General features: G+C 35.1%; 1 protein-coding gene across 1 annotated transcript; it reads right to left on the reverse strand.

Moving 5' to 3' along the window:
- Nucleotides 1-24: 24 nt before the first annotated feature.
- On the reverse strand, nucleotides 25-24103 carry kon (chondroitin sulfate proteoglycan 4-like protein). The gene is made up of 24 exons (XM_077446243.1): nucleotides 23940-24103; nucleotides 20630-20766; nucleotides 20406-20552; nucleotides 20187-20330; nucleotides 19925-20106; nucleotides 19534-19741; nucleotides 19299-19454; nucleotides 19002-19229; nucleotides 15078-15365; nucleotides 14801-14998; nucleotides 12726-12832; nucleotides 12508-12643; nucleotides 12260-12435; nucleotides 11802-11961; nucleotides 10261-11454; nucleotides 9629-9810; nucleotides 9398-9551; nucleotides 8833-9324; nucleotides 8563-8758; nucleotides 8199-8354; nucleotides 6186-8047; nucleotides 4380-4624; nucleotides 1712-1889; nucleotides 25-1636 (listed from the first exon to the last, which is right to left on the reverse strand). The coding sequence occupies exons 1-24, from the start codon at nucleotides 24019-24021 to the stop codon at nucleotides 1538-1540; spliced, it is 7107 nt and encodes a 2368-aa protein (XP_077302369.1). The 5' UTR covers nucleotides 24022-24103; the 3' UTR covers nucleotides 25-1537.
- Between the last annotated feature and the right edge of the window lie 1031 nt (nucleotides 24104-25134).

Raw genomic sequence — 25134 nt, forward strand, 5'->3', positions numbered from 1 at the left:
AATACGTTTGTATGGACAAGGCGCTGGAGTCCAGCCCTCTTAAAAAAGTAATTAAAAAAAGTTTCTGTACATTACAAAAAAATTGTGTGCATTTCTAAATGACGGATAAAGATTGCATTAGAAACTTTGCTTTGATGATTGAAAAAAATATTTGCTACTTAAAAAGCGGATGAAGCGTGCATTAAATTGACAGATGGAACTGTATCGGCAACGTCGCGAATACCAAAATACGAACCGACAACGACGAACGCTTCTCTCTACCGGATTCCTTCTTTTTTGCTCTTCGGCTTGCGACCTTCGACACCTATGACCTTGGCTTTGACTCTACGACCTGACATCATCATATTCACACGTAAACAAAAGTAAACACTTTTGACAGTTGACTGCAACGTTGCCACTTTTTGTGTCTATTCTAATGCTAAAATCTATTTTTTCGGATGAACGTTTCATATTTTTTAATGGTCACTTTATAATGCCATAATATTTTATTCGATGCACACTACGAGATTGTTTAATGCACCGGAAATAATGCAACATTTTAATGCACAAATATTTTTTTTAAGATACTAAGTATTTTTCTCAATGTACAGTTAAATCACACCCGTTTTGTTTCGGTCGGTCGTTAGTCGGTTCTAGTTTTCGATTTTTTTTTTGAGTAGTTTTGAAGTTATAGCGGTTTTTATTATACTCTGTTGTATTTATTCGCGCGATCTTGTGTTTTCACCCGCTACAGCTGGTTTGTCGTAAAAAAAATTCGCCCGCTCAGGGCGAAAACACACAGCACAGAACGTGACACGTCGACAAGTACAATTTTAAATACAATTTTGGATACAATTTTACTAAAAACACTCCAGGGGGTCATTTAGTGCAAGAATTTGTGCAAGGCACGCCATATTTTTTTTGCACGTTTAAAACTATCTAGAAAAACCATGTGCCACGATCATCGCTGTGCGTTTTCGCCCTTAATGTGTGTTAATATTGCATATTTGATTTAATGATAAATGAAAATTGTTTGTTTTTATTTTTAATACGATTGATAATTTTTTTTTGTATTTGTTGAGAGCTCTCTAAAACGACGAAAGTGCATCATTACCCTTATATACCATATACGTGCCTTAGTATGCACTTACAAACAAAAACAAAACTTAAATGTAATTTAGATTCATGTAGACTTAAAAGTAAAACAAAATAATGATTATTTAAATTTAAACCTTACTACGTAAATACATGCTTAATATCCATTAAAATAAAATATTTAGCTATTTGAAAACTCGATGACACTTTTTTATATAATATATGTATGTTTTTTAATACGTAATATAATACTTCCGATTTGAGAATTGTCAATGTTGCTAAAATAAAACAATTTTACTATGCAAGAGTGACTCTTTCAGAGTGTAATCTCCTTGTCGGCGTTGCGCTGAGTTAAAATCGTGAGAGGTTTGCCACTCGTGTGATAATTACTTAACAGGAACGGTGTCGGTACAAAATCCCCAAGCTTCTTATTGGTGAGCGTAGTCGTCGCGGAGGCCTCGGGTCAGACCCAATACTGGTTCCTCCGCAGCATCGGATTGGTGGTCGTCGCTCTGATGGGATAGGCCGCCTCGCTCGCGTCATAGCTGCTCCACTCCTCGGTCTGGAACACGACGACGACAGTGTAAAACAAGGATAAAAGCAACGCGGCGGAAGATATTTCGATTGGTTTTCTCACGTCTGTGTGATCGTCGGCGGCGCCGTACGGATAGCGGGTGTTCAGCTCGGCGCTTCCTGGAGGTATTGGGACGGCGTCGACGACCCTGAGCGGTGTCACCTTGCACTGAGGAATGCTGCCCACGGACGGCATCGGCGTGTTCGTTCCCGTGTGCATCGAGTTATCCGACGAGATGTATCTGCGGAAGAATTATTCCATGGTTCAAATGAGGGCGAATCGCTGGATGCGAGCGGCTGAACAACTGAATACAATTTGGAATATGTAACATAATATATGGTTGGAAATTTCAACGCGTCATAGTTCGCACAAGCCAGCTATTGACAAGAGTACCGATTAAAATTATAATCGTCAAAATTCTTATATTATTGAAACAAAAACAACCAGAGGCAAATCAGATCTTCAATAAGAATAGAAATACTGATTAATAATATGATAGTAAAATAATTTCATGCATATCTAAAAATGACACATTGAAAGTCATTTATTCACCATCTACTGCCTCTCCGATACGCATCGTTTCTGTTTTTCACATCTCTCATCCACCTTGTCCCACACTTTTCTTTAAATTTCAACCACACATCTTCCTTGCCGCCTTTCTTTCACCTTTTTTTACCATCTCGGGTACCATTCTTACATTTGTCCGAATTTCATCAAAACTTCTAGACAGGTGACCCACCTATTGCTATTTCTAATATATTCACTGTCTCCAATATATCAACTATCTTTCTCACCCACGTATTCCGCTTCATATCTCTCCTCGTTATGTCTAACATGCAACGTTCCATAGTTTTTTATTGGACTTAGTATAACATTTTGGCGTTGAATGTCCACGTTTCACATCCATACGTCATCACTGGCAATACACATTGATCGAAGATCTTTTTATTCAAGCAAAGTGATATTTTACAGCAATCATTCGTCATCCTAATTTCATACATCTCTTTATTTCCTCTTCTTTTTTTATTATGAAATATAAAATTCAAATAATAAATGCTTTTTTTTTCATAAAATAACATATGAAAAAAAAAAGTGTATAAAAGTTGGATGAATTTTCAAATTTAAAAAATAAAATTAGCGAGAAACTTTTGTGACCACAATGTTACTCTCGTTTGCTACTAACTTTTAGTAATGTGTGATTTTAGTTATCTATCTATTATAGACTAGTCTATTCACTAGACCAAGGGTGGCGAACTTATGGCACGCGTGCCAAAAGTGGCACATATAACAATTTAGATGACCAAAATGTTTTACCAAATTTTCAGCTCATTCAAGTCACACAATATGACATAAAACATTTGGCTTCAAATAAACAGCAGCAAAATATCATTAATAAATAATTGCCTTGTATTTTTATGTACCTTGTATTTTTTTTATTATTACATTCAAATTTAAAGTTTTGTTACATTTTTTCCAGTCTTTTTTTTATATTTTGATGCTAGCTATACAATATATAATAGCTAGCATCAAAATATAAAAAAAAGACTGGAAAAAATGTAACAAAACTTTGAATTTGAATGTAATAATAAAAAAAATACAAGAAGGTACATAAAAATACAAGGCAATTATTTATTAATGATATTTTGCTGCTGTTTTTAATTAATTTCACCAAAGAAATGTTATAATAATAAAAGTGCCTTTAGGCGTTATATTGTTGTCAAGTGACGATTGTCCACAGACAATCCTAAATAATTTTAGCATCAGTCGTATTTGATGCTTGGTGGTCGACGTACATATGTCCGATAAAAACTTCTCTGGGCAAGAGCATCGTTAAAAATTGCACGATGCATTCAAAAACACACAATAAACAACATGGGATACATTTTTATAAATAAATTGATCATTTAAGCAACATACTATTCAATTTACATTGTATATGAAAGTTTGCATGAAAGCGTCGGCATTCGGCAATAGTATACCTATACGCGTACAATATTGCGTAGTTACGGAAACGGTACGCGTGTTATTGAAACAAGAAATGTATTCCAAAGGGCGCTTCTATTATTATAATATTTCTCTGACTTTCACTTTATAATTTTGTTTAAATTTTTCAATATAATTCTTGTAAGCTACTTTTTTTCTGGTATTAAAAATTCCTAGACACGCCTGAAATTAAGTTAATAGTTTAATGTAAATTTTTGACACGCGATCGTTAAAAGGTTCGCCACCCCTGTACTAGACAATTGAAGTGGTTCTACTAAAAAACTTAATTTCAATTCATATCTGTAGTTTCTGAAAAAAGAAAACAATATCGATTTTTTTTTAAATGAACATGTAATATAAAGCAGTTCAATTGTTTTTTTTTTTTTAAATATATAAATACATATAAAATTAAATAAAGCGCTGTCATTGGTCAAAAATTAGTTAATACAATTCGCATTACATTTGTACAAATATATGAGAACACATTGATTTCTAAAGATTAAAATACGCACATGTGCAAAAACGAAAATAATCACGCATAACGCTTTGCCAAATAAAACATACATACGCAGTGTGCATTATATTTGTAAGTTAGTTTAAATAACAATCGATGAGTAAAAATTCGACGATTCTAAAAGAATAAAAACAAGATCAAATTGTATTCAATTGTACATTTCACAGTCGGCGATTGGATAAGAATACTTTCCGACCGTGTTACAACATATGTATGGAAGGAGAGCTCTTGTACCTTTTGATAGACGGAGTACCCTGTATGGGTGACGGCATCAGATGATCAGGTGGCCTCGGCAACGGCATCGGTGGTATTCCCTGAACCGCCTGCCCGTGCATCTTTTCCAACATATTCTGATCTTTTCTTGCGTTTGCGTTTCGCCGGCACTTTATCAGTCCGACGATGACGATCGTCAAGAAGACAAACACCGACACGCCGATGAATATAAAAATATAGTCATTGCCGATCGCAGAGCCGCTTACCTGCTAACGTGAAATTAACACATATATGAATGATTGTGACGCATTGGGCCGACCTTTCAGGTCACATTGGTCATTAATTTGTTATTCTTTATTCATATGAATTATAATAATAAAATAAATAAATAAATTTATGCATTTTGAAAAGCGTTGTTGATTCTGCAAAACTGCTATGTATCGTTTAGTTCTTTTGACGTAGAACACTATATTGTTATATAAATCTGAGATTTCCTCGCGTATAGAAGAATGACACTTTGTAACACTGAGCAACAAAAAATCACGTTTTTTACTTACCGGATTGGAGTCTCATTAATCGTTGCTAAGTTTGACCCACAAAATTCCAATATGATGATGATTTTTGTTGGTTTCCTCTCGTTTATGAGATATGAGCGTTTAAAGAAATTTTTACAGATTTTACAAAATCTACATAGTGTCGCTGTGCCAAAATCGACTATTGAAATCAATAGTCAGATGTTTTACTATTGATTATGATTTTTTATTGCTTAAAATACGTATAATTAATTATCTAGTGAATTTTAAAAGAAAAAATGAGCTAATTTCGTTAATAAATTGGTTTTCAATCTCAATATTTATTTATTTTATCTGAATGTACTAATTTGAGTGGTAATTGATTTTAAAATTACAATATGAAATGTTCAAGACGTTCCGCTCATCGCTCGAAGCGAGTCAAATGGAATGATGCGCTCTCCATTCTTCATTTCGCTCTTGCATCATCACATACAACATATTTTAACTCAATTTAAAATCATTTACCGTTCGAAATAGTACGCCTAGACAAAAAAAAATATTGAGATAAAAAAAACCAATCCTTATAAACGTGGTAAAGGGATAAAATAGCGAAATAAACTTATAATATTATGGGAAAAAAATGTACATACATTATTGACTTAAATTTCGCTAGAAATTAATTATAATTATTTTAAAGCAATAAGAAAAATTATAATCAATAGAAAAAAAATCTGACAATTAATTCCAATACTCACTTTCGGGCACAACAATACTGTTAAAGACTTAAAAATATGTAAAACTTGCGCATTTTTTAAAACGCTTATATCTCATAAACGAGAGCAAACCAATAGAGTCAAACTTAGTAGAGATTGATTAGTCTTTGGTCTGGTAATATTTTTGTTGCTTATCGTAATTAGATGGCTTGTTGACTCATGTGTCAAAAAATGTATGAAGAATTGAAACCATTGTCAATTTTAATGTTAACCATGCAAATATATATACATACATATATACAATAGTGACAATGTTGAAATAAATAAATCTGTTTAAAACAACATCGAAACTAGGGAGCAGGTAGTTTAAACGCTTAAACTGCGGCGAATTCACTACACATTTGCGCGAAAGTATCAAATATACACTGAAGATATTTCTAATACAGAACTAGTGAAAGTATTCGTATTGAGTTTTTGAGCCATTCCTGGAAAACGATAAATAGGTAGAGCTTTCATAATGACAAGTCAAAGTTTAGCAGAATCAATGCCGACAAAATAATTCCCAAGCCGATAACACAAACGTTAAATTGAGTCGCAATTACCTGAATACCCTCGTGACTTTCAGGATCGTTCGGGCCAGGTAGGCCGTCTTTGCTTTTCCGCCGTATTAAAATTTTAGCTTCGCCGACGGCCGGCTGAAAGATCGAAGCAGCCAAAACGAACCGGAACGAATCTTCAATGTCGTTCACATCGCTCGTCACCTTCTTCGGCACGAAGTAAATAACGCCACTTTTGACATCTTCGTGCGTGAAAAAGCTGATCTCGCGCTCTCGCGCATTCCTATGTTCGCCCGAGCTGCGGATGATCTTCTTAATCTTACCGAACGCAGTCTTCTGAATGATCGTATACGACGGATTACTACCAGTCAGCTTGGCCAGTAGGGTGGCATCTAGAGTGCTCAAAGTAATCTTACTCTTATCGTAAGTGTTCACTTTCAGTATGCCTATGGTCATGAACGGCTGAACGATTATTTGTATTTCAGTCGATAGCGATGTCGACATGTACGGAACGTTGGCAATGATCTCGAAGCTATCGTTCGAAGTCGTCATATCGTTCTGCATGTAAATCACACTGCTCGTTTCCAGATCAGTCTGCGAGAAGGTCGTTGTTGGGTTTCCACCGAGATAGATCATACCGTGTGACGGCTGACGTGTTATATTATAAAAAACCCTACCCCGTCGAGCGTTCGTCACCAGGTGTACTTGTTCTTTGGACAGTGACACGACGTTCAAGCCTTGCTGCAAGTATACGGGGGCTTCAGCACTGATGTTCAGAGACACGGGCAAAACCATGATGTTGAATAGTGTATAGGTGGGTTTGAACTTTCCGTCCCACACCCGGAAGTAGAATGTCGTCACTTGCAACAGTCCTGAATGCTCGTAAAGAATGCGGCCGTTGTTCACGTCGCTCTGTGAGAACTTATTGACAGAGACGGCATCTTTGTGATTTTTGTTGTCTGGCAGTACGAGTATGCGGCCTTGAGTAGGACCGCTGATGATGTCGTATATTATCTTGTCGGGGTCGGTGTCGGGATCTTCGGTTGACAGGTCTTTCCTAGTGATGATGTGACTCTCGCCCTGCACGACGGATATCTGCGGCGAGTCCGTCAATAGTTTGAACGGCTGGTCGTTTATAGGAATGATCGTAATCGGTAAGGTGATGTTACACAATAGTATATAGTTTGGAATAAGATAAACGGACACTTTGACAGTGTCGTTTAACGTATCGGAATGATCATGTTGATATATTATGACCCCACTTTGGATTTGCGTTTGAGTATAGCTCGTCATGAACGGCTCTATAGTGCCGTGCTTTGGCTGCGACAGTTGAGCTTCGATCAATGATTGCGTTAATCCAGCGTGAGCTTCGAGGAAGTTGACTACGTAGGTTAGATTTAATTTAATTTCGATTTTACCGCCTTCTTCGACTTCTAACTTTGGAATTTGTATGAAATCTGAAAGTCCCCCGGACGACACTGATATTTCAATATCAAAAGTGATGTCTTTGATCGGCTTTGCTTGATTGGCGACTACATTGAATGTGAAAGAATCGTTCGTATACAGTTCGGTGAAGGGATGCGTGTGTTCGTAGAAGACGATGAAGTTGTTGATATCTTTCTGCGTGAATTCTTTGATATTGCGATGGCGATTGTCGCCAGCGTCTACAATGATTCTGCCCAGGGTTGGCAATGTTTGTAGTTCATAGCGGATTTCTCTTGTCGGATCGGAGCAAACACTTAGTAGGATGTCGTTAGTGATTGGCTTTTTCAGTAGCGGGAAAACGTTTAAATTCTGCCTCTTGATGAATTTTATATTGACAGGACGAGTTGTTATTTGGAACAGCGTTTTGTGTACTGTGTGAACTCCGTCCGACACGTCGAAAATTATTTTCCCCTTTGTGCCATCTAGAAAAAAATAGAATCAAAAATGTTTATTGATTAAGTACATGTATAGTCAACGAACATACTTCTATTGACATTTATTTTTGCAGTATTTTTTGGTATCCTATGTACATACATATGTAGCTTGTTAGACATAAACAAAATATATACTAACTACTATGGACGAACACGACTTCTCCCCTGTCAATGTTTCCTTGGGTGAATCTTCGATGAGCTATACTAGTGTTGTTTTTCATTGCAATATAACCACCAGTTATTTCAAGAACAATGATTGTTAAATTGTTAGCGGGTGTATCCACATCTGTCACATCTGAAAAAATCATATTTTCGTTACAATGACTTAGTAGTTATATCTTTAAATAAGTCATTATTAAGTTATGAGAGACTAACTGAAGAAGATATGTTCAAATGTGATTCAAAACATTAGCTGATTTAATATCAACTGGTGGTTTGAACCCGATTAACAGGTGATTTGTATAGTATAATGGTTTTTATTGATAAATTGGATTTATACTTACATAGTTCTTTTCTAGTAAATGTAAACATCCCTCCTTCCCAAGCGCACAGTCCCGTATTAACGGCAACAACAGGTGATTCGTCATTAACACTAAGAATGTTTATGTGAACTGTGAAAGGCACACTATCCTTGCTTCCTGTGGTTATAGCGATGAGCTCGAAGCTGTCATTGTTACCTTCGGAACCATCATGCGTATACTGAAAAATGCGACAAAAATTAATAAACTATTCGTCAGTAAAACACTATACACTAAAATGACAAAAAAAATTACCTCTACACTACTTGCGATCAAATCTTTAGCGGAAAACTTACTGACAACTTTTCCATTCCACACTTTACCATACTTAGGCGGAGTTTCGACACGGTATTCAGCTATCTTCCCCCTGTAATAGTCAGTCAATACTTGGATGGATTCCGATTTCAATGCGGCTTTGCCACCTTCGACGAGCGTAATGTTCTTAGCTTGCATGTATAAGAATTCAGGTACAATGATGATCGACAACTCTACGCTTCTCAACCAAACGATGCCGTTGGTTACGTCAAATATTATTCGATCGCGGGTTTGATTTACTCCTGACTGGACATAGCTGAGACGCTTTGAATTGATAATAGCCTGATCGAAAACCTTCGACGGCTTTGGCTCATCTCTCGTGTTTTCTGTTTCGATCGAAAATTGCGATGATATGACTTCCAGCCAACCGTACTGTGGACCATCCGTCACTTTGAATATTATGTTGCTCGGTTCTATCTGAGGATGCATCACCTATGAAACGAATCATAATTATAATACCAAAATATATTAAAAGTACATACGAAATATGAATTATTTCAAAAACCTCCAAACACTTCTTCGTTACAACTACACTAGTTGATTCTTCAACTACGAGAGGCCTGTTAGAAAATACTTTCAGCGGTTCCCAATAGCTTGATGGGAATACTTTTATTTGATAGTTGGCCTCCCCAAATGTGCTTTCGCACGTCACTTTGAACCTGATGCATAAAACGTACGCACGTAAAAATAATGATCGATTTTGTAAATATGAATTGTATGCGAAATTATTTCATACGTGAAATCATCGAGGGCTGATCCAATCTCTCGGTGTTTATATGCTACTCTTCCTGCAGTGACGTCTAAAAGCGTGAAAGCTGTAGCACCGGGAGCACCTCCAACTTCGACCATTCCTCTCGTTGGACCAGACAAAATTTCAAAATGAATGTCTTCTTCCATGCAATTCATATTTGTGTCGACCTAAAGTTGAAATTTTTTTTTTAAATTAAAATAATACTATGTGTATATTATATAAAAATATTATATGCACAAAATAATGTTAGGGGGTTCCTATACATACATTTGAAAAATTACAAATCCATTGTTTTATTTAGGTCAGCATTTTAATATCAAATACCCGCGTTATTTTCACAACAGAAAAAATGTAAAGCAAAAATGAATGAAATGCGCATTGACATTTTTTTTTTATTACATACTATGCACAAATAAAATATTGCTCAATGTAACATTTTTTATTTAACAGAAATATATTTATTAAATGCGCAATTTTTTTAAATTCTAATGCGCAAATGATTCGTTCTAAGAAGCAAAGTTATTTTTTTAAATGCTCCGTTAAATCGTATCCTATTCTTTATATAAAATATATGAATATATAGTTTTCTGATCATATTAGTATAAAAATTTACTTACTTGTATATCGTTTGAGGTCAAAATAACGGTTTTGCCGTTCTCGACAATCGATCCATTAGATGGAAGCATTCTGATGAAGGATGGCGACGCTTGTATTTCCAACACTCCGTTAGAATCGTACAGACCGTCCGATATCCACAGAGCCACCTTTCCATATTCTTCACCCTGATGCTTGAAAAGCACCCTATTCTTATCAATATCTTCTTGGGTGAATTGAGCGAACGGCTCGAACGGATTGTCAGCTCTGTATATGCCACCGTTGGGTATACTCCGCGTTGTATATATGATGTCCGAAGGCTTAGTGTCGATGTCGGCATCCATGTATCGCAAATCGCGACCTGTGATGAGTCTGGAGCCACCATGGACGATATGAAAGACTCCGTCAGTAACTCTGACAGGACTGTTGTCGTTCTTTAGTAGTATGTCAATGTGGAAAACACCGACGTATTGAAAATCTTCCGGTTCGGGACTCAACGCCATAAAGTGAAACGAATCGTGGCGACTCTCCGAATCGTCATGGCAATAGTAAACAAAGTCGGAGTTCAATTCGTGCGATGTGAAATAAGTAGCGTTGACTCGGACGACCTTTTGAAATTCGTCGACGACTTCTAACTTTCCGTGTCGTGGCATATGTGTAATGTTATATATTAAATTCGTGACTGAATCAGTTTTGAAATTGAGATGCGTGCTCGGAATGACCATGCGAGAGCCTTCGTTTACTTGCAGTCGTTCTAAAGTCGTGTGGATGTGCGAGAGCTGATGGTCGTTGGTTGGCGGACCCGGTATATGTTGTATCGAAAGGGTACCGGTGACGTTTTCGCACTCGGAAGCGCTGACAATGAAATAAAACTCGTCTTGGACGTGCGAATAAGCGCGACGGTGGAGTCGGTACCAAAACTGATCTGTGTCTATGTGATGCTGCGTGAAGACATCGTGAGTCTGCAGGTGGTGTTTTCCCGTCGACAGGTGTAGCATTCCATATTTGGGTGGCCTGATTAGGGAGTATTGAATCTTTTCGCCTGATATGGACAGCGGTCTGGTTTCGAATTTTATATGATGTGAGGACACGAAAGCTTCTCGCGTGTTGTTGAGAATCAATTCCTTGTTCACGGTCTGATATAACTCCAACTTTATGAAGGTTATGCGAAAGTCGTACAGCGTAGTCGTGCGTATATCGCCTACCGATGCTTTGAACTGAAAATATGTAAATAATTTGAATTGTATAACAATGATAAATAATACAATTTTTATCGCCTTACATTAAGCATATACATTATCTAATGTTATTTTATACTAAAAAAATCTTTATATATTTGAATCATTTTTCTCTCCCTGTTTAAAGTTCATCATTAACTCATTATGGACCGAAATCATTAATTGAAATTTTATAACAAAAACTTCTTAAAACACTCTCTGGTCTGCAGAATCATGTAGTTTTACCTTTATTAAAATTTCAGAATACTTTTCTAACATGTTTTAAAATACGAAAGAGCTTTCTAGTAAACCAAAATACAAGTGCGATACAATAGTGTATTATTTACTTTGAATTCATCATGAAATGGTTGTCCAGCCAGATGAGAGTATCGCAGACGACCGAAAGCCACCATTTGGCTGGTAAAAGAGTCAACAATTTGCCACGTCCCGTCCATCGTTCTGAGTCTTTCGACGACGCCAAACTGCGGTGGTTTGATTATATCATATCTAAAAAGTGGTTTAATCAATATAAAAAAATTGAAATACAATAATAAGAAGTAATCAAAGATTATGCAGATATAAAAGAATTAAGATAAAGCAGAATCTGAAGATGATATGTCATCGGGCACAACACTAGTTTTGCAATAATACGTAGAACAGAGCAAGAATGATGCTTTGTAACAATAATAATTAGTCGAACCAGTGATTTATAATTGGTATTTTAATTTCTGAGCAGTGGGGAAGAATTGATTTTGGTCATAGTATTTGTTTAAATAAACCAAATATTTATATCTATCTTACATACCTGACATCGACGGAAGTATCGTCAGAATTAGTAGCAAACGTTAAATTATCTGGCGTGATGAAAGCGTACGATTTATGCACCAAATTAAGACCAGTATTGTTGACCAATCGCACTTGCAACGGCACTATAGCTATACGAAGAGTTGCAGGTCCGCTCGTCTCTATTCCGTCCGAGACCTGTAACCCAATCAAACCTCACGTAAAACAATCGACAATAACACATCAAATCAAATTCGAACGCTTTCATACCTGAAGAGATAAGCGGGCCGATGTTTTATTAGAATTTTTATCACCGCCGGAAACATGAACGTAAGATATGAGACCGGAATCGACGTCTTGCTGCGTGAACGAGTCCACAGGCTGTCCGGACATTTCAATGTGCCCGCTGAAATTTTTTTATTAATTATTAACACAAATACTAGTCTGAACAAGTATAGAATGAATTTATATATATAATATGTACATACCTGACGGGTTCATTCTTTCCATGTAGAATGGAATATAATAGATCGACGGGTGACGTGTCCGGATCTTCTGCTTTTAATATTTCCGATGTGATCACTTTACGGGTTCCCTATATACATATAAATAGTTTGAGATTTTGACTGTTGTGAATGTGCTGAAAATTTTTTCATCGTGCAATGTGATATGTTAAGAGTGGTGCAATTTTTAATAAAATTAATATGAATTAATTAAAAAAAAATTAATAAAGAAAATAGTACAAGATATTTATGCGGATATGTGTGGTTGTTATTATTTTTAATGTGAGATTAAAAAAATTAAAGAAATAATAAATTACAAACGCAATCTCGACTGCCTTATATGTATGTATTCCTGAATTAGTATTTTAAATAGCTGCAATCTGGCATGCCTGGGTAAACATAAAAAGAAAACAAAACAATATAAATTAAAAACTAAAATATGTATATAATGTACAATGATGTAGAAGAAAATTTTTTTTTTTAGAAAATTAGATATAATATAATTTTTTTAATTGCCGTAGTTAAAGTTATAAATTTTTCAAACAAGAATACTCAATCAATCTTAGAACGAAACAATTTCTTTTGCATAAAAGTGAAAACACACTGATTGGTATGGCACGTCACGTGTCCATGGCTTCCCGTTGTGACCGTAAACAGTGGGTGTTCCCCAAACCGAATCTGGGTATACTTGCATATATGCAACTGACAAGTTTCTTCTACATTTCTTCAAACATGGAATTCAACGTTATGGATTACTGTCAAGCAAAGATAAATACAAGGATAATATATCACGGAAAACAATCCAGGGGGTGATTTTTGGAACCATGTACATATGTATATTGGCTGGGTCTACCTAACGGGACCGAAAGTGAAAATCGAAAGATCAAAAAAAAAGAGTGCATGGTAAACGGTACTATGTATATATAATATATATCAGTGGCATGCGGTGAAATAATCTCTCTTTTTGTCATACAGCCTTGTTTAATGTGCGCGCGCAGGATACGGGAGGAAAAGCATGTTCCTCTTGTTCCTGTTGTATTCTGCTCGCGCAAATTAAGTGAGGATGTACGACGGGGGGAGAGAGACTTTTACCGCACGCCACTGATATATGTATATACTAACCGTTTTTCATACATATGTATGCATGATAAACGAATATTTTCGACTTGTTCAAGGTCACCCATATTGGCTAGTGTTGCATTTTTTTCGCATGTTTAAAAGCATCAAAAAAAAAAGAACGTACCACTCAGTGTGTTTTCGCCCTAATTCAATAAAGATTGAGAGTTTTATTTTTCGTTAAAAATGAATTATTGATTAAATTCAACTATAAAAAAAAATGGAAATACTCGAGTAAAAAATGATTCAACTCATATGAGCAATATTTTAAACTATAAAACAAAAGTAATAAAATGTAGTGGAATGAGTTGAATATAATACACTTTAATATGTATAATATTTGAAAATAACTCATAATATGAAAAAAATTCCAACGACCATTTGCATTCTGTCTGATGAATGAACCAACATCTAATTTTAGAATAATTTAAATTCTGCATCTTAAGTCTATCACTGAATTATTGAACATAATTGGAAACGTTTCGACTTTGTCTGAGACTTGATTGGACCTGACATTGGTGATGAGCGTCACTTCTAGGAGCGGAGGATTTCCTCATCATGTTAAAGATACCAAATTATGTATATTTTAAGCTATATATGTATTATATAACCATTTAACAACAAAATTGTATCAAAATATTTAAATTTTGTACAAAACGGCCACAATTTTCGACGTGCTTGAGATAATTATCATATATTTTTGAAGACGACGTCACTTAGGCAAGCTTGAATTAATGCTGAAAGGGTGTGTGACAGTGGAATGGTTAACACAACTAAGAGTATCTAAATCTATCTACAATAAATATTATATTAGTGTATAATTTTGCCGTAGCATATTAATTTATTATCGTTTTAAAATGTTAAACAAAATTAACACTATCAAATCAACTAATCAACGTGCATATTTTAAAATTATATCAAACGGAGCGATCGAAAAATGTAACCTGTGTCAATCGCAACACTTTCCCCGGAATAATGTTCAGAACAGGAGCGTCGTTCAACGGCGTGATGTTTATGTGCAGGACAAACGTATTTTTGCCCTGCAGATAGCTCGGCAGAGTGAATCGCGGCTCGGGCACCAACTCCATATCCAAGACCAAGCGGTCCTGATGATTCTCCGAACCGTCGTGTACGTACCGAACCTGCACAAGAATCACAGTTGAACTTCCGTCATGTCGCACGTTTCGATAATCGATACTGTATCTATTATATGTATATTACCTTATCTCTGGTGACGTCGAGCAATGTAAAGACTTGTCTGTTCTTGCCGTCGACATCTCCGTAATATGTCTGCGGCGGTGTGCGTTGAACGGCCAAGTCTACGGCGATTCGCCCGTGCTGTGGAGGCTGGATCACGTGCAGCAATATGCCCGATGGTCGTACTCCGTACTTCTGATGATCGAGGACGACGTCAATGTTCTGGGTGGTTACAAGTGCAACCCTGCCTTCCTGCACTACCAACGGCGACAGAGCGACGAGCTCTAACTGGTTTTCCAATTTGGAAAAAACCTATGCAACAAAAATAAATCAATGCAATCATACTACAACTACATATGCACATAGATATCGAATAATAAAATGAACAAAATTTTTCCTAACAGAACTACATATGATGACTTATTAGTATTGTAACGTGGGAACATGGGAGAGAGTATCCATTGTCTAAATGCATTTGTAGGTGAACAGAAACCCCAGATTAGGCTCACGGGACTCAGTAAATGAGTTCTCACCGATCTGGGTGATTGCATGTGTAAACAAAAGACTCGCCAGGGTAGACTATGTGCATAGACAATAGACACATTAATGGATCGGGGAAGCTATGCTGTGCAACTTCTTCTTTATAAGGAGGTACACAAGGTAGATTAGATTATTTTGGAGTGAACGGTGGTTTCGTGTGAACCTCCTGAATCAATGAATAAATGCTGTGAAGCGACTTTGGCTTTTCATTTGGATCCTGAACCCACCCCTACATAACAGTATTATTAAAAAATATCTCAAAATTAGGGTAGGTATTAACTTACGCAGATGTAAGTACCTAGTTTAAAATGATTTTTCAAAAGTATGCTATCTGCATGTATTCTATAGCATTTATGAAGACTCTGTGGATCTTTATTTATTGAAAAATCAACAGGCCTCAGATGTAGAAATTCATAAAAATAAAGAATAAATATAACAAAATTACATCTGAGCCCCAATTATAGATTTTTACAAAATACATACATAATTTATTTATTTACATACATATTTTTACATACATATATACAAATATACCAGGAAGGCTTAACAGGTAAACCCCAAATGCGCCTTCCTGGTTCACACAATTATTACATAGATACATGTAAATCTAAGCAATATCTGACATCTATGGTCAGATATTACAAACATCGTATTAATACGATAAATAACGATGAGTAACTTTCATGTAACAATACGAATTTTTATTCGATAAACAACCACAGAGACATCTATGGTGATCAATATGGCGAAACCTAAGATATAACAATAACTAAAGGTTGGCAACAGAAAATTGGGATGGGAAGGAAGGAAACGCCAATTTTTACAGGAACCGTTTCAATGAAAATCAGAAAAATTGGCAAATTCTGATAAGAAACGATCAACCTCGATAAGTCAAGGTCTGGCCAACAAGACTTAGTGGGACTCGAACCCGTAACATAAAGTACGAAATAATTCAACATTCACCACTAGACCACGCTGCTAGTTAATATATCTACATAGTACATATAGACAAACAAATGAAAAAGAAAAGAATAAAAACTAAAATATGACTAAATAAGAAAATGAATAATGTGATATAATATAATTGGATAAACATAAAGTGATATATTATAATTTGATAAAGAATATACAATAATAGAAATAGAAATGGATTAATCAATTAAAACTCTCCTGATGGCAGTTGTGAATTGATGTAAGGAAATACCGAATAGATCAACGTCATTCAGCTCCCCGTTAAACATACGATAAACACGCTGCAGATAAGAATATTTTTGGGAATTAGTATTGAAAGGATTAAGTGAAAAGAGTGCAACGTGTCTAGAATACTTAACTGGGATCTTGAAATGAACCTTATTCAGTAAATCAGAACAATCAAGGAAACCATTTATGAGCTTAAAGAAGAATGTAGCATCAGTTAGTCGTCACCTGACAGAAAGATTGTTAAAAGATAGGATTTTTAAAATATCGGGAACAGTACAATGGGTATAGGTAGGAAAAAGGTAGCGTAAGGATTTAATAAATTTAAGTTGGACTTTTTCAATACAATTAATATGGGATAAATAAAAAGGTGACCAGATAATTGATGCAAATTCGAGGTGAGACCTTACAAAGGAAAAATAAAGTAATTTAAGTGCATAAGGATCATTAAAGGGTTTTGTTGAGCGAAGTAGGAATCCAAAAGATTTAAATGCTTTGTTGGTAATGAAGGAAATATGTTCAAAGAAATCGAGTTTATTATTGAGTATTACACCAAGATCCTTAATAGAGGATGATGTGTTTAGAATTGAATGATTTAATTGATAGTGATTGGTGATAATTGACTTATTTCTAGTAAAATTTAAAATAGAGCATTTTTCTAGATTAATAAGAATATTCTAGATTAATAAGGTCATTTTTCAAACAATATATAGAAAATCTATCCAGATCTTCTTATAACTTATGACAATCGTCTATAGTGTATATAGGTTTATAAATTTTTGTATCATCAGCATACAGAAGTATAGAGGAATGTTAGAGTAAAAATAATAAGGGACCTAAATGCTTTTAAATCTTTAGCTATTACTACATACAGCCGTGGACAATAAATTAGTTACATATTTGAACACAACCGTCAAAAGAGCAACGTCAAACTTTGATCAGCTGTCAAACCACTCAAATTTCATTCGTTAGCAGATTTACTAGTGCACAGCAGAAAGTGCATGAATGTGCGCGTCAGTGTATACTCTAGTAAGAGTATCTGCGGAATCTAGCGTCGTAAGCTTTAGCTAGAAAACCAAAGCTAGTGTACACACTTACTAGTCAGTGTATACTGATTCGAGATTTGACACTCTTACTGCAGTAATATGTACAATAGTTGTAATGTCATTGAAACCTATGGTGTTTGATTAGAACATGTTTCAGCGTATGTATATGGAAGTTAGAGTTCAATTTACTTATATGTTGTCTTAGCAACTATACAAATTTTAATAAAAATATTGTAAATTTCCAATAATAATGTTTATATTTTGGATCCGAATACATTTTTGTATCGGTGCTATGATATAAACCCCGACCAAAATAGCATGTATGTATGTATTAGCCAGCAGTATGGCTCGGTGGTTACGTTTATGTTTAGCACCGAGAGATTACTTGGTTCGATCCCATGCTAATCTTTAATACTGCTGGTTATACTTAGATATTTGTGACTACAAGTCGATCGTTTCCTATCAGAGTTTGCAAATTTATCTGAATTTCATTGTTGAAACGGTTCCTCAAATTGGAAAAAATCATCCTACCCGCCATCACAAAGATCTGAATTCGATTTATGTACAATATGTCAAAATTTATGTACAAGGCTACATCCATATATGTCTCAATGGATTAATTAATTAATTAATTGTTAATTTCGTGTTCTTCAGCCTCCCTAATACAGTGATTTATGTAATAAAAATGCTGCAATGTTTGTAATTGTCTAGGAAGGCGCATTGGGGTCTACCTGTCAGGCCTTTCTGGTATATATTTCGATGCGGTGCAAACGATCGAAAAGCGCCAGACAGACTGAACCACAGATTAACGACACGTGTACCTTATGCGTGCGCACTGCTCGCACTTACACTATGCGAAATCTACCCGAAGTCCCGACATACCTACCCTGTATACGTTCTGTGCTGCTGATACTTTAGTTCCGAATTTTTCCTTATTAAATTATTAAACTCGCCAGAAAGATCCAACTCAATTTTAATAATTGCATCTGTGCACATCGAAAGGTTACTCGTCATCTGATGTGCAATATTTCATTCGTGAAGTCGAGAATTGCGTTTAAAGCAGCCATCCAGTTAATCTGTGGTTCAATCTGTCTGGTGCTTTTCGATCGTTTGCACCAAACCCATATATTTATGTAAAATAAAATAAAAATATTGAAATTTATACTTTGTATTTCTCAGCGTAGTCAGGATTGATGCAGAGTGTGGCTTCGCAGCGACATGTGAAATGATCGACACCGTGTTGGTGACACGTGGCATGCGGAACGCACGGTGGATTGGCCGGAGTCGCTTGACATGGATACCACCAGACGCAATTCGGAAGAACTCCTCTGGTGACGACAGCCGAAGGCAAGCCCAAAGGTTTATCGTCCACCTCCATCCCTCGTATACATCCCTGAAGAGTATAACAGTTAAAACACCATGCAATGACTTTGTATAGCAGTCGAAATGAAGGAATACAAACCATTAGGCTGAAATCGGCAGCTTTGACGCCTTTGGTCAGCGCTCTTTGTCTCTTTTCAGTTTCGATACCACCGAGATAAAACGAATCAGACAGGTCTAAATATCTCGCACCGCCGCTCTCGACTCTGGTGCTCATTGCGACACCGTCGACGGACAACTATAGCGATATACAATACTTCACAACGGAACCAAATCAAATAATGGATAAAATAAGCAATATAAATAAAAAAAAATACCTCGATAAGTGAAGGATTGAACAATAGGTGTAACTTATGCCAGTGACCGTCGTTGACGCGAACCGTGTGCATAATCTGTCCGCGGGCCATCTTCACACGTATCATGCCGTCCAAAACTTCAACCGATAGAAAATCTGATCCTCTACCGCCTCCTCCGTTGTACAACACCATACATTCTTGGGATATGGTTTTCAATTCAATTTGCCACCTATAAAATATATCAAAAATTTTAGTAGCTATATACATATGCATATAAGCAGTTTGCCAAATGTATGTATAAAATATAAAAATAATATTGTAACATGTCCAAAGAAACATTGTGACTTATATAATGATGACATTTAAAAAGTTTCAGCTAATATTCCAGACTGTTTTCAAGTTTCTCAATTACCTTCCACCAGCTCTTGAATTTATTTTGGGTAACACTAGATAGGAGCCTTCTTCTATGAAACTAATATCACTGTCGAATCCAGCGTCAAATTCGGGAGCACAATTCCACGTCACACCTTCGACACGAACAGCTCCCGTTCGACTTCGAGCTTTTTCAATGATATTCACCCCGTTGTACATAACCTAATAAAAAATTTGACAAAACTCAATTATATTATTCCTTTCTAATAAATATGTATGTTTTTAAATTCAAAATTACTTACATCTTCCATACACCCTCTGAGATTTTCCATATGTCCCAGAAATAGTTCAGAAAAATCTCCCTGCCCTCCCAAAAAAATACCATAATGAATATTTAATTCAAAATATTGTCCATTTATACGCTTCTTTACGACTGTTTCGTCGATCTAAAATCACAAAAAAAAATTAATACAGAAACATACTGATGTAATTGATTGTAAAAGTAAATAATGATATTCAACCTTCATTGTTAAATTGGCTTCTCTTCGAATGATGGTGATAAAGTGCCATTTTGTATCATTGAGGAGTATTCCTCGTGGCGATGAATACTCTGATTCCCCAGCGCCGAGATTGATGTGTAGCTTAAGACGACCGCTCTCCAGACGAATCTGAAGATGCGCAAAGATTAAGATTTATATTTGTTTGGTGAAATTTTACGTTAGATTTGAAAAGGTAGAATTATTACCATGCAATAATCCGTCTTGCCTGCGGCGAGGAGAAGAAGCGCATCGGACAGTCTAGTTCTGAATTTAAAACTCAGATCGGTGGTGCTTTTGGCTTCTTGTAAAGGATAGGAAATAAAACTCGCTCCGTAGAATGACGCTGAAAGAAAAACCAGAAATTTTATTGCATGGAATTGAAAATTATAAATATTATATGCATAGAAGACACACAGAACGTGTTTCAAAAATAGACAAATAAATAAATATTAGTTTATTATTTGGATGTGGTTATGCAAAAAAGATTCAAAGTAGATGAGTTTTATTTGTTCAGTTTTGACTACTTCAATTCCATGAACCTTTTTCATACGTTGTATAAATATGTAATTTGATATTAGTATATATGTTACAGTTGAAGTGTATCTTCCAGTTATATTATATTTTGACTAGTTGGAATGTATTCCACCTAACCTGGTACCAACTACTGTTATAGTTGAAGTGTATTTTCAGTTGTAATATATTTTGACTAGTTGGAATATATTCCTTCTAACAAGTTGATTTTTATGGCGAATTACATTCCAATTGATCAAAATATATTACAACTGAAAATACAGTTCAACTATAATTTGGTACCAGGTTAGATGGAGAGGTTACGTTTTCGTGAAAATGTCACTCGACTAGTAAATTGAGTTGGAAAGTTACATTTTTGTTGTGATCACATTCTTAGAGTTATCGTAATATGGAACTCATTACCTTTATTCGTAATACCTAGCAAATATTGACGTATTATTGAATTCTAAAGCATTCGTAAAAACATCAGAGCTGTCAAAACTCAACTGTTATATTACAACGGGCGCACATTGTTGAAAGTGTATTTGCGCTTGAAGAGATATAATTTACTAGTTGAATTGTATTCGAATATGGATTACCAAAAACTTTATAGTTGATCGACTGTAGGAAGACACTAAAAATTAATATGTTTAGTTCTAGACACTAAAAATTAATATGTTTAGTTCTTTGATTAGAAAAAAAAGATATTTGAATAAAAAGAAATGAATAGAAAATTCAGTTTCGTTTTAAAATAAATTGTGTTTATTTTCGTTATTTAAGTGAACTTATTTATTTTGTATCTATAAACATATATATATCTATAATATTAAGAGATGTTAAAAAAGTAATCATTGAATGGAAAAAAAAAATTTTACTTTTTTTTAGATAAAATAGCACTTTATAGAAAAAAATTAAATTCAAACCTAATTATCAATATTGCCAATTTTTTTTAAAGTTCCTATATTTTTTTAGAGGCATTCAATGAAAATAATTTTACAGCAGTAATTGCTTTAAAATTTTATGTTGTAATAAATATTAATATAGCTGCATATAAAAAACAAAATAAAACAGGTCATTGAGATATTTTCCCGATTGCGCTTTTATGTATATATGTATGATAATATTATAATAATATGAGCCATTATATTTGAAATTAGCCTAAGTCCACTTTTCTTCATTTCTAGAAATATCTTTCAAAACATTAAATATAATGTTTTGCGATTTACAATATTCAAAAATACTGGTGGCCTGTAATACGTTTATTCTGCTTTTCTAAGATTCTGGGCGATTTATGAATTAAGTCAAACTGAAATAATATTTTTGTAACTGAAAATTGAACTGCCGCAATTTTCAAATATAAATTGATCATATGTATGTAAAATAGATCACTGGATCAGAAGCTATTATTACTTGATTAGTATTGCGAGCATAATATATGTATGAACGTAAATATCTTTAAAATAATAAATATTTCCTATTTTTTTGAATTAATATTATATGGAACTAGTGGTATTACCCGGCTTCGCTCGGTATTTGCAATATAAACTAATAATAGATCTAATTGTATACATTTTATTAAATTTATTTGAATAGTTTTACTTTATTTGAATATTAATTTGTTTTTTTATTAAATTGAATTTCAGGGATTCTACGAACCAAAACTTACATATGTACATACTAGGGTTTCTGACCCGGGACAGACATTCCCGGGAATTCACGGAATTTTAAGTCCCGTGTCCCGGGAATTCTTATCTGGAATTCCGGAAATTGGATTTAAAAAAATCTTGAAAATATACATCATTTTCACGACTGCACGAAAGGAAATAATAAATCAAATACACAAAGAATCTCAAAAATTCTCAATAGTAAAATATTGTCAAAGTACAAAACATTCTTTAAATGTTGTAATAAAAGCGAATGTATATCCTATGGTGAAACTATTATGAAGCGAGTATATCCTTCTTGTATTGACGATTCCACAATAGAAGAAAATCTTTTAGATTCAGATGAAGATGAAACAATTATGTGATTGACGATGAATGAAGAATTAAATCAGGAATTATCAAAGACAAATATACAAAATAACGTATAAAAAATAGCCTCGACTTTAAAAAAGAAATTAAAATATACATGACAGGAGAAAAAACCGATGATTTAAAAAAAAAAATTTTCGTCCCTTTTAACAATAAAACCAACTTCGACCGAAACTGAAAGAGTTTTTTTACAGTGCTGGAAATTTTTGTACCAAGCTAGAAATAAGCTTTGGGATTCTCATTTAAATATTTTAGTATTCTTAAGAAGCTACTTTAAATAAGTTAACTTTTATAATTACATTTTTTCCAGCTATAGATATATTATGTATTGTTTACTTTTTTTATAACCTTATATTTTTTAAATATTTTTATTTTGTAAATAAATAAATATTTTTTTATTATTAAAAAATATATTAAATTGAAAAAAAAAAAAAGGTTTTTACTTGTGTCCCGGGATCCCGGGAATCCCGGGAACGATGTCGGGCTCCGTCCCGTGTCCCGGGAATTGAAAAATTTTTACAGAAACCCTAGTCCATACATACAAAGTCCCTTTTGAAATTATACATATATGAGATTAAATTGAATTAAGGCAGAAAAAAATAATAAATTCGTCTAAAATTAGAAAATAAATTTTTCATATAAAAAAATTTTGATCACTCTAAAAAATCAATCAATAATTCAGCAGGTCATGGTCCCGATCGATTACGTTGAGGCCGCCCCAGCTGTCATTTCATTTTCAGCACTTTCAGACGTCGCACGCCCGAGACGCCATAACAGACAATATTGATTGAAACGATTAGACCGGAAGTTATTGGGTGCCAATTACTCAATTATCATCCACCAGGGAGCGGGGGACGAGAGGGGGGCGGTGTGTATATACCAATGGCTGGCCAAAGCAGTCGCACGGGGTGCGTGGATGGGGCGGGGGAGGGGTGTGTAATCGGAGGGGCGTGAAATGCAAGAAGCTTGATACCTTTGTCAGCTGCTCGGCAAAGGCAGGTGGTGGTGACGAGGAGCGCTAGTGTTAGCGCTGCGTTGATCAGCGGCGCCCCCATCGTGGCGTAGGCGCGCGGGCCCCCGCACCCGCACCGGCGACCACAGCGCACCCCGACGGCTGCTAGCGCAACCACGTGCGCTGACACTAAACCATTGGAACGCGAATCTGCTCTCCTTACTAAATACTTGTACAGAATAAAATTTTACAGGAAAGCTAAACTGATCGAAAAAATATAGTAGAAGTAAAAGTGAACAGGAATAAACTGCCACTTCCGGTTGATGGATCTTCATTACATGTATTATGCCAATCTACGCTCCACCTTAGTGAGCGTAGATTATTTTAACCTATCTGTATGGTAGCTGCGCTCATACTTACTTTCATAATTGAATGTGATGTATGGTTCGAATTTTGATCTCGTCTCTTCCATTCGGGCTTCGCAGGGATGTTATGTATAGTAAAGGGATTGCGATCACACGCATCACAATCGTTGCCACAAAAATCGCGAATATTTTTATTTATATATTATCTTGATAAACGGACTACTAGTCATATGTGAACCAGTCACAAGACAACCGGTCGCTCGAGATCGGTCACACGTGATCACCCGTCACACTAAAACTGGTCACACCCTAAAACCAGTTTTCTCATGATCCGTTTTAGTGTGACGGGTGATCACGTGTGACCGATCTAGAGCGACCGGTTGTCCTGTGACCGGTTCACATTTGACTAGTAATCACCGAACCATTATCTTAGCTATCAAGCTAATTTAAAAAATACATCCTAATAACTTAACTCTAAAATTTATAATTAACTTATATGTACTGTCCCTCACATATGTGTTTCTTCGCACCTCACAAAAATGCATCCATGGTCTTAGCAGACCTGATGCACTCAGGGAGGGCATTATATGTACATGAGTACACCATTGTGTAAAAAACACCCCCAGCTGTCTTATTTTTTCTTACTCTACTTACAACTAGTTTGTCTTTATTTCTAGTATAAAAACTATGTTTATCTTTTTTTTTTTTTAAATGCTTTTTATTATTACGAAATTATGTTCACAATACATCTTATATCTATTTTAATATCTACTGATCATTTTCTATTTTACAATTTAATTTAATTTGGTTAGTAATCATAGTATTATATTATTCTAATGTTAATCTACAGC

Source organism: Arctopsyche grandis, chromosome 2, assembly GCF_051622035.1.
Source record: "Arctopsyche grandis isolate Sample6627 chromosome 2, ASM5162203v2, whole genome shotgun sequence".
Lineage (NCBI taxonomy): Eukaryota > Metazoa > Arthropoda > Insecta > Trichoptera > Hydropsychidae > Arctopsyche > Arctopsyche grandis.